We start from the raw sequence: 10,811 nt of genomic DNA, 5'->3' as shown, positions 1-10,811 counted from the left end.
GCTGCCCTCGGCCGAAGAAAGCGCTTGCGTTAGTCGCACCTCCGTGGGTTTTCTCCTGCTGGGCTTAACCAAAAGCGCAAGGCTGTCCGCCAAGACCCCACGCGTACAGAGTTATGAACCTGAAAACATAAGTAGGAGGTGCTCAGCTGGGTTTACGGGACAAGTTTCTGGCTGTTCTAAAAGGATGATGCTTCGTTAAAAAAAATCAGAATGCCTCCTTCCCCTCTGCCACGCTGTTGTTGTCAACGGGGCAAGGAGCCCTCCCCGTGCTGTGTGTCAGGCGGGATGCAAGCTTTCACCCTGTACCGCACAACTGCAGCTGACACCTTCCTAGGCCCTGGCGGTTCTGCCCCCACCTGGGGTTATTAAATGTTAGTATATCAACTTGGCTTTAATGTAGACTTGGAAGTATGAGCTCATGGTCATTAAGCTGTTGACGTACAGATCTGCCCAGCTGGAAGGATCCTTGGAGGAGCAGAGCGTTGACTGATACCACTTAAGGACAACTTGAAGGTTCTCTTGGGGTAACTGGCAGGAAACGATCTACGTGAGAGTGTGTGAAGAAGTTCCAAAAACTTGTAATTAATAAACTCCCTATAGTCAGATACTTGGTGTCTCTTGGGACCATCAGCCTCGCGACTGAGGCCTGCTCCTGTAAAGTGTGAGGCGCTTACAGGTACCGCTGAGGAGCTGAACGCGCTGAGAGCCCAGCACCTTGCAGGGTCAGACCTGGGACGTAAGGAGGAAAGCAGCAGCGTTGCGCGCTTACCTTTGAATAAAAGAAGGCCCTATGCTTCAGCTCTCCTTTTGGGTACCAGGTAGATTTTCGGGTTACACAGTGAGCGTCCCTTGCCGCGCTGCAGGTTAGCTGTTGAAGAGCTGGCAGTCAGGCGCTAGCTTTTCTGGCCAGCCCTTGACAGATTGCTATGCTCCCTGCTAACACCGGGTGGCTTCGCTCCCTTGCTTCAAGCTGGAAAATCACCGATACTTGGGAGTGAGGAAGCGCACAAAGGTTGGAGCTGGTTTCTGTTAATTGCTCTATGGTAGTACCACATTGGCTCAAAAAAAGGAAAAACAGCCTGTAAACAGAGTACTTTGGATGCTAAGCTAGAATATTAAATTCACTTCCCTCTGTTGTTATTTTTTAAAGCGTTGTTAATCTTCAACCAAAAGCTGTAAGAAATGGGATGTGTAACAAGCACAGAAAGGGTATTACACTGGTACTTAGAAGAAGGGCCAAAGACCAAGCTCTTGACCCAAGAAAGTATCTAGTGCGTTTGTTGCCTCTTCCCTGCAGTTGCCCGCACAGCGTAACGTAGGGTTTCCTGCTGCCGGAACCCGAGCTAACCACGCTACTGCTGTGCAGTCTCTGTTGCCCTTCTTGGGTGGTATCTGACTGTTTTATTCACCTCCTTGCAGGTATTCAGTGCAGGTCAGGTCCAAGAAAATATAACTGGGGGAATAAAATAAAAATTGGTGCTTTTTTTTTTGCTTTTTTTTTTACACTAGACTGCTGTGAGCATACTTGGCCCTACGGGAGTATTTCCTTGGGGCTGCCCGGCAAGCACTTGTCCACATCTATAACTTCAGTTTGCGACTCAACTGGGCTATTTACTTGTGTGCAAATTACTCGGGCTTGACTGTCTGCAGGGTCTAGTCCAGAGTCCTCCTCACACAGTAATCCAGTGACCCGAACACTGCAAAGCCATTTTGCAGCAGCTTATCGAATGGTTGATGACTAGTGTGTCTAAGTAAACTTTTTTCTAGTGAAATTAGTTTAATGGGGGATGTTTTATGGGGAGAAAAGATGACTCTATCGATGGAGTAAACAGTGTGGCTTTGCCAGGCTGCTGATTATCACCTACACAAAAAAACCCCAGTTAGATTAGTGTTCTGATCAGTGCTGTTGTTCTGTGCGTAAGCCTCCAACTGCTCAACTTCTGCAACCTTTTCCCCATATCTGTTAGGATGCGTTACAAGAAGGTAATGTGTCTCAGAAAGTGAATATTAATATGCACACGCATATATTCCAAATGAAAATTATAGCTTAAAGAGGGTGATCATGAGAAATATGCAAAGCTGTGGGGTTGTATAGGTTTGGGGTTTATTTTTGTTGTTGCTTTTAATCCTTTCTGCCTTTGCCAGATTTTGTTGTTGTTTTTTAAGCAGGTAGTCTTCCGTAAAGTTGGGTTGGTTTTTTTTTCTTCCCCTTCCCTACCGCTAGGGAAGGATCCACAAATTGGCTAACAAGTAGGAGAGGAAACTGAGTGTATGGAATCAGATGGGAAATTACACTGGAAACATGCAAGAACCTGTTATTCTCTTTTGCCTATATGGTAATATTTGATACTACTTGTAAGAAAAAGAGATACTTGATTTCTAAAAGAATGTTTCAACTTGCGAAAACCTGAATAAGCTCATTCAAGGAGGCATACGCCTTGGCGTAAAAATACCCAAGAATGTTCCAGTTGAGTGACAAGATGGCACAAAACACCGGAAAATACACAGGATGGTATTTTATAATTGGGCAGTTGTATTTGTGCATGAGGACAAGACCCAAAGCTCACCTTCTTGTAGGCTTCTTTACCCTTATTATTTTCCTGGACCCTGCATGGTAGCATTTAAGTCTTACAACAGCACCAAAAGCTGCAAAGGAATGGGCATCAAGTAGGCATGTCTTTTGAGGAACGAGAAGGCGGCAGTAATCAGTTCCCTCCTTCATGGTACACCTCAGGCAAGAGCCCTTCAGATTGTCTAACGGGAAGCACATCAGCAATCCTGTCACTGCCAACTTGGGCAAAAGTCAAGCTGACATTTCTTCAGCGCTACTGTGTTTACTGCAGAATTGGGTACCTGTGCTACTCTTGATAAAGGGCTACCTCCGCTTTCTTCTCACTGCTAGAAATTGTTAGCTAATGTTTAGGCCAGACTACTAAGAGATTTGGATGTTGATCCAGGTCTCTGCAGACCAAGACTTTTATCGGTAGTGCTATCTGCCAGACTTCTCTTCCCTTTGTCCCAAGGCTGCCGTTTCTCATGGGGAGGTGGCAAAGGCTGACTTCAGCCCCTCGTGAGATGGGAGCTGGATCAGATCCCGCCTGTCCGTTCCTCCTTCTGTGGCTCCAACTGACTACTTGTAGACTCTCCTTTAGCTACCCCTTTCACATCAAGAATAGCCAACAGCCCTTATCTTAAGTGGAAATTGATTCTCTGCATTGGTTTCGTTTGCAGGATTTTAAGCTCGAGTTTGGCCATCATCAAGGCAGGACAAGTTCTGTCTGGCGTGGAGGTACAGCCACCATTGGTCAGAGCCCTGGAGATGAAGTATGGGGAATAGTGTGGAAAATGAACACTAGCAATTTAAGTTCACTGGATAAGTAGGTGACTTAACTTTTGCTGTCTTCTACTATTTTAGAGAGCAATTGAAAAGTAGTAGTTAATTTCTGGTAAAGAGCTGTGTGGAAGCTTTGGTGTTGGAGTCAAGAAGATGCTTTGGATTTTAATATGTGAATCTCACTTCACAGTACATGTATCGACTTCTAACACATTTGTGATTAAAATGGCTTTGTTTTCAAGCTAAAGCTACTTAGGGGTATTTTAATAAGGTATGGGCCTTGATTTGGAGCTGATACATTGGTCAGGCTCCTTTGTTTTTTAATCCCTGTCCTTACAATGTCCTGTCCCTTAAATGACTAGACTCTGTATTTGTCCTGTGACACTTCTTCCATTGCTTTAGGGAGAGTTTCCTTTGAGACTGACATCAGTTTCTGTCCCTATACATTTGTAGACTCCAATTGTATTGGAAAAGGAAGGGATGAGGACAAGACTTTGCAGAGGAGAAGGAGATCTTTAATACAGGCAAAGGGACCTTTTGAGGAGGTTATTTTGCATGTCTTCTCTTCTAAGGATTCAAACTTTTGTGAACTTGAGGTAGATCCAAGCAGGGAGCTGGGGTTGTTTTGTTTTTCCCTTTGAATGGGAGAGGCTGCCTGCACCATTACAATGCATGATGGAGAATGTCCTGCCTGTGCCTGATAATTAAGACAAGTTTAAGGCAACCTGAGCAGGTCATTCCCAGGCTGAAGTCTGGAGGACCACCTGGGTAAATAAATCAAGAAGTAGCATAACTTCTTGCCGGGTCTAAGGCAGGACTTAGAACTTAATCTCCAAAACTTTGGCTGGTGTTACGTGTTTATTGCAGCTTTTGGGATGCGCCTGCACAGCATGGTGCTGCTGGTACACAAGGATCATTTGTTCAGAGCAGTTCATCACTGTCAATTAATTCCAGTAGAAATCTGGGCTAGTGAGGCTAAGGAAGCAGGGCATATTAAACCCATTGAAAGCATTACATTAATAGAGTTCTCCTGCCTCTGGTACTGTTGCAATTTTCGTTATGGCTGCACTATGCTGTGTAGACATGTCCGTCTAACCTTGGCGATGAAACTTGAAGTTCCAACTTGCTTTTCATTGCCTACAGTGAACCTGAAATACAATAAACTGTTGTCCAAGTTCTGTTAGCACATCATGGGAATGGGCACTCTTAAGTCCTGGTTGGGAGTGTTAGCCCCAAGCAGGAGGGCATCTAGCCGGCATGCTTCTGGTTGGAGAGAGCTTCACATGTCCCTGCTTTATTATCTCCTCAGTTCCCCCTCTGTTGCTTACATTAACACTTACCTCCTGGTCCCCTTTCTGCTGACCTTTACTGAAATCTCCTGATTTACCATGCTTTCCTAAAGCATAAACTTCAGAAGTATAAAGATGCTGTCTGGCAGCATCTGCTTTGATAGTAACACTGTGTTCTCCCTATGGGGACAGCGTTTTGTATTTTAACTTCTAAAGTGTTGTTTACATGCTATAGAATAGCAGATCCCTGGCATTTGTTTGACAGGGATAAACTTTAATGCTGGCTAAGATGCTAGAGGCTTGAGAGCTATACCGTCACCAAAAACTGCAGGACGGATACTAGCATTAAAGATTGCTTCTTCCCAGCTGCCTCATTGATGCCATGAAGGTGGACTGGAAATGGAAGGAAACAAGATGTGTTCTTGGCTTTTATAACGATAGTCAATAGTGTTCTTCTAAGGATTGCGCCTAACCAACTCGAAAGAGCTTGCATGTGTTCCTGCTAAAGATCTTGGGATTCTTTGGCTGTGCGCAAGCAGATATATTTGTAAGTTCTCAACCAAGTTATTTCCTGAAATTTCCATGTATCAAGAAAAAAAAATTTTCACTATTTGCACCCCACCACCCACCCCCCGCAATCTGGATAAAGTCTGTGCTTGGTTATCCAGAAGTAGAGGAGGGAATGTGTAACTGATGCTGCGTGTCGTTAGTTGAAATACTAGTAAAACAGCATAATACATAGAAAACAAATATGGGAGGGGAATCTTTTGCTTAGGTGGCTGAACTTTTTGGCTTCAAATGCATTTTGGTGCTGACTCATGGTCAGGTTTTTTCTTTGTCCTCTGTACGTCACAAATCTGTAAGTTATAGACTAAATCATGACTTTTCCTCATATATCCTAGCAATGGATGCTACTTAACATTTTTCTTGCTCTCACACACCCACGTGACTTATTTTGCAGTCTGTTGGCCTTGAATCTGCACTTAGCTTCCAGTCTCTACTTGCACTTAACCTAGTTACTCACATAACATGGCCTGTGTTATGTATGTTAAATAACTTGAAATGGTAGTAAGTCGTTGAAAGAAAGATAAGTTGTCAAAATGATATTTTGATGAGCAGCATTGAAACCCATGTTATCACATGTATCTAAAGTACATCCAAAGTTAATTGTGCTATAAAGTCTGTCTTGTATTGCTTAAGCTTCTCATTTACTTCTTACTATTTCCTCAGACTTATTGATGGCTAAATGCTAATGGTTAAAGACAACAAGTAGCCTTGTTTTTGAGTTTGGTTTTGTTTTCCTAAGACAGCATGATTTTGCTAATAGAAAAATAACAAAATGGTTTTTACCCTGATCTAGCTCATTGCTGCTGTACATGTCTTGTGCAAATTAAAGGGTGTCTTGGATTATTCATTGGAACATGCATTGCAAGAGTTGTGCGAGTTTCCTCTTATTCAAATGTAACACAATGAGCAAGATAAAACTTTGCCAATTGTTTCATTATCTGAGCAGAAGGTAATGAATGATAAGTGCCTGGCTCATTAATTCTGATAATCTTGGTTGTGTTTCTCTTGTAGATTACCAGACTTGCACAGTAATTAATTCACAAGGAGTATTCTCTCTCTAACTTTGCAAGTTAACCACCAGTCATCTTTCTTACAGAGCTGAAATGATAAAAGTGAATGCTGCTGCTTCTTTAGAAGCTTATTTTTGGATATGAAACAAGTTTGCACCAAAAAGTACTGGAATATGTTTTGCATTGTTTTTCTTTAAGTCTGTTAACAGTGCAGACCAGTGTCCTGCCTTGAATTCTGTTGTAATAAATGCCTATGTTTAATTGCACAGTTTGTTTGAAAGATGCATCAGTTATTTGGCATGAAAGGAATATATGTCCTTTACAGACAAGAGGGAGTTGAAGATGGCATTTATGTCCCAGTAGAAGTTAATGTCCACACTCAAGTTGGAAAGGTACTGACCTGTCGAAGCTACCAGATGAAGGACTATGTCTGTGGTCCCCCTTCTCCTCAGTATAAAAAGGTAGGTGTTGCATCACTGTAATTTTGGAAAGAATGAACAGAAATATATAATGCAGTATTTCTGTCCTATTTAACAAGTACTTTATTTACAGTGAATGGAAGGCAGGAGTAACTCTAAAGGTATAACTTAATCCTTGTGCAATGTAATAGTACAATGACGCTCACAGAAGACTGCTCATTCTTAAAGGCCTACTAAATCAGTTTTATTTTTTGGCTCAGTTATGTCTTACGTGAAGCCTCTATTTAACTTGTGAATTAGTTATGACTGACACAAGGATTTCTGAAGGATGTTGTTTACCTATATGCAGCAATTCTCTGAAAAATTAATGTACTCCACTAAAAGGACAGAGGGAAGCTTCTGTGGGGAGAATACAGCACCTGGCTTGTAGTCTCAAGGACATGGATTATCCCTATTGTCTTATGAAGTATCTTACTATCGTTTAATACAGGAGTCCACCTGCCTCCTTTTACCAGATGCGTCATCAGTATATCACAGAACTTCCAGCAACATTACAGAGCACTGCAGGGTTCCCACTTGATGGCTGGCAAGGCAGAAAAGTGTTTCAACACTGTTCTGCAACACACTGACTCTATAGAGACACATGATCCAGTCACGCAGCAGGCCTGACCTGCTTAGCTTGTGGGATCTGATGCAGGCCTAGCCTCGGGTGGCATGACTGCATGTCTGGAATTGTGCAGCTATTAGCAATTGCAGATAGACATCACTGTAACACGTTGACTTTTTCTACCGAAAGCAAAGAAACAGGGCTTGGGCTTGTTAAATCCCAAGTGTGCCGCCTTCTCTTAACTGAGGAACTTGCTCCTATGAATCAGCTTCCAGGAGCACAGCTAAGGCCAGCTGCTGCAGGACTTCTGAAGAGAAAGCTTGCTTAGAAAGCAGGCTCTGCTACTTCACAAACCTCCTCCCTGCCAATCCGCTTCCTGTCAAGACAGATATTTAGAGCTTTTCAGGGAGTTAATACATAGCCTGCTGCTGTGTGTCAGCTCTCACCAGTATGCTGTAAGAGCAGACCTCCAACATTGGCAACTTTATCTAGCTAAACATTCCCTCCTGCTGTTGTCAGGGTCAGGTGTTACTTCTCTTCTTCACCCCTGCCCCCAGCTTTTGTTTAAGTTAACCAGGCAGGAGGGCTAAAAATTTAGTACAGGTGACTGCATCAGCACACAGTGATCTACATCCATCTAATGTTGTGTACTTTTTGTGGCAAAGTTCACCTCTCTAGACACCTCATCCTTGAATTTCCTGGCTGTTGAATGCATGAAAGAATATTTACAATAGTGTCAGCTTTTAAAATCTGCGTATTTAGCTATTCATTTCTATGTGGGAGCTTGCTGGTGTCTCTTTCAAGCCTTGGCTCCTACAGCCTCCTCTTTTCCTCTCACTGTCACTTCTTTTCTCTTGCACCAATACTTACGTTTATTTTGTATGTAGAAGGAAAGCTGCAGTAATAAACTCTAAGGAATCTGTGCTTTTTCACTGAGCTAAGTTTCTGTTACTCCTATAACCTGTCTAGGTACTCACTGTTGTGCTTTGGATTTGAACAGCTTAGTTTTAAAAATAACTTCAATAATATACACTGCTTCTCACTCAGATGTGATACTAAGGCTGGCTAAAGGCATAAAAAGTAGTTCTCATCCTTGCTGGAAGAAATGGAATAACTGAGTAACAGCTTCATTGTACAGTCTTGTGCACATTAGTAACAGAACAGCTTAGTTTTAAAAATAACTTCAATAATATACACTGCTTCTCACTCAGATGTGATACTAAGGCTGGCTAAAGGCATAAAAAGTAGTTCTCATCCTTGCTGGAAGAAAGAATGGAATAACTGAGTAACAGCTTAATTGTACAGTCTTGTGCACGTTAGTAACATTTCAGAATCTTAGGGTATGTCTTGGTAGTTACGTGCCTTTTCAGAGTAATTTTGTTGACACTATTAAGGTCTTCAGTGGTCTTCCAGAAGCCTTTGGCTATCTTTAGGTACAGATAACATTATTTGGGATTAATTCTCTTGTCACCTTAAGTGGTTCTTCCTGTACAAGTAAATGTTTGGAGGGGTCTGTCCTTCCTAACACTATTATTGAAGGCTTTTTTTCTTCCCCCCCACCCCACCCCCCACTTTTGATTATAGGTTATCTGCATGGGTGCAAAACAGAATGGCTTGCCAACTGACTATCAGAAGAAATTAGAAGCTATTGAAACTAATAACTATGCAGGGCCGGTGCCAATCATGGAAGACATTGAAGCTGCTATTAAAGCAAAGAAAATAAATTCTGCATAAGAATACCTCTGCACTTGCTTGGCCATTCACCTTGATTTAGATACCTTGCCTCACTGTGCTGATCAGCAGTTTCTTTATTTATCAAGAAAAGATGAGTTTGCTGTGCATCTACAGTAAGCCATTAGACGTAATTTGCAGTCTGAAGACACACTGACATTGGTAACTTCTTCACTTTGTATGTATAGCTTGAGTACATGCTTAAGTTTTTGCAGATTTGGAAATTATCTTTTTTTAATTGTCATGCAGTGCTGCCCGCAAATTTGTGCTTCATGTCCTGTTTATAGACCTTTTTAAAAGAAAAAGGCCACCTTGCTGAGTATTGGCATCTGTTGCCTTCTGAGAAATAAGGGCTGCAGGATCAGGCCCTTTGGTTTTTAAATGTTGTATACACAGTTATTAAGAATTTCAAACATTTGTTAGAGTGCAAAGTAGACTCAAAACTCTAAACCAAGACTCAACTTTTCTTCTCTGCTGCTTCTCTTAGTGGTTTAAAGCCCAACCTATCTGAAGCTATGGAGCTCCTGTTTCTGTTTGTATAGTTAGTAAAGAAAGCAGAGTAATATTTTTTTAACTATCTCCATATTTTTAAGTATTAGTCCAAAAGGCAACCAAGGCCTGAAGACAACATTCAGCAAAGGATCTCATTCAAAGCATAATGGCCTCCTTCTTTCTATGTCTAGTAATCATCATACGTGAACTGGTTAGGTATAACCAACAGATTTTAAAGAATTCATTTTAGTTAGATAGTTCCAAGGGTTTTTAAATTACTTTTTTGACTGGTTTGTTGCTTATCAAGGCTTTGGTCTCATGTCCAGTGAAATCAGGAAGTCTCTTGTGAGTCCTAGCACATTTGTTTATGGTTTTGTCTATTAAACCCCAGATGAACAGACTTGGCCTCTTCCCCTCACCCCCCTCTCAGCTTTGACAATCTGCAAAACTGGAAGCTCTTGTAAGGTTTAGAGTACTTAACTTACCTTTATGGTACTTGGCAACCCCTGTAGGTAGTCTGTGGGGGACAAGGAAAACTTGATAACCTGGAAGATGTCAAACAACAAAACTTTGGCTTGTCTTCTGTATGGCGTGTTTTTTTTTTTTTTTTTTCCTCTTGATGTACAGAGGGGTGTAAGATATAATCGGTGTCACTGTGTGAATGCTTAGATAGGCAAATGACAAAGTAACAGACTTACCATGTCTTCTCTGCATAAAATTTTTCTGTAAACTTCTGCCGGGGATGTATAGGTACTGTCCTGATGTCTCATGCCCATTTCCAGATTTGGGCACTGTGATTGCAGTAAAACATAGTACTTTCTGTATTAGCACTGTCTAGTCTGAAACTGAGTAAATAAAATCGTGATTACCAAACCTCTCCCATGTCTGTTCAATGCATGCTTCGAGAATATCAGTGTTGCTTATGTAAGCAAAAGCTGGCAATGTGGAAATGTAACTGAAACTTCCATTGGCTATTTGCATTTTTAATGGATGTAATTTTGGTATGGAGGGCAAAACTGTGCATGAACACACTCCTCAACACCAGCATCGCTTCTTTTGCTTTACGCTTACCAGGCTCCTTTGGCCTTTTGAACTTTTAAATGGGTATTTTACTGTTGCAAGAAGAAAATGGAGAATAATACCCTGACAGCCTCCTTGGAGGGAGTTGACAGGAGATACTTGATGCCTCCTGTTGAGGAAAATAGTGGGAGCTCCTGAGGGCCGGGGGAAGGCCTCCTCCCCCGAGGCGGGAACCCCGGCACCTCTCTCGGGGAAAGGAGGCCTTCTCCATGCCGGTGGGGGGAGGGAAAGGTGGTGTTCGTGAAGAAGAGGCCTTCGGCCATGCCTGCGTGGGGAGGAGCC

The 10,811-nt window shown here is 42.2% G+C and overlaps 2 protein-coding genes across 2 annotated transcripts in view; both read left to right on the top strand.

Moving 5' to 3' along the window:
* Positions 1-2,673: 2,673 nt before the first annotated feature.
* Positions 2,674-10,313, top strand: GGCT (gamma-glutamylcyclotransferase). The gene is made up of 4 exons (XM_009324200.1): positions 2,674-2,734; positions 3,197-3,377; positions 6,526-6,661; positions 8,811-10,313. The coding sequence occupies exons 1-4, from the start codon at positions 2,674-2,676 to the stop codon at positions 8,958-8,960; spliced, it is 528 nt and encodes a 175-aa protein (XP_009322475.1). The 3' UTR covers positions 8,961-10,313.
* The window catches only part of NOD1 (nucleotide-binding oligomerization domain containing 1), a 28,788-nt gene continuing 26,994 nt past the window's right edge, over positions 9,018-10,811 (top strand). Inside the window, exon 1 of the mRNA XM_009324162.1 lies at positions 9,018-9,028. The gene's annotated coding sequence lies outside the window, so the exon portion shown is untranslated. The remainder of the gene's footprint in view (positions 9,029-10,811) is intronic.

This window comes from Pygoscelis adeliae, unplaced genomic scaffold, assembly GCF_000699105.1.
Source record: "Pygoscelis adeliae isolate BGI_AS28 unplaced genomic scaffold, ASM69910v1 Scaffold25, whole genome shotgun sequence".
NCBI classification, from domain to species: domain Eukaryota; kingdom Metazoa; phylum Chordata; class Aves; order Sphenisciformes; family Spheniscidae; genus Pygoscelis; species Pygoscelis adeliae.
This window is presented reverse-complemented; position numbering and strand designations above follow the sequence as displayed.

Bases quoted from the DNA above. Each gene is read 5' to 3' on its own strand.
- GGCT (XM_009324200.1), top strand. From the start codon at position 2,674: ATGTCTTTTGAGGAACGAGAAGGCGGCAGTAATCAGTTCCCTCCTTCA. The intron at 2,735-3,196 runs GCAAGAGCCCTT...CCTTATCTTAAG, and splicing joins TCCTTCATGGTACACCTCAG to TGGAAATTGATTCTCTGCAT. The intron at 6,662-8,810 runs GTAGGTGTTGCA...TTTTGATTATAG, and splicing joins CTTCTCCTCAGTATAAAAAG to GTTATCTGCATGGGTGCAAA.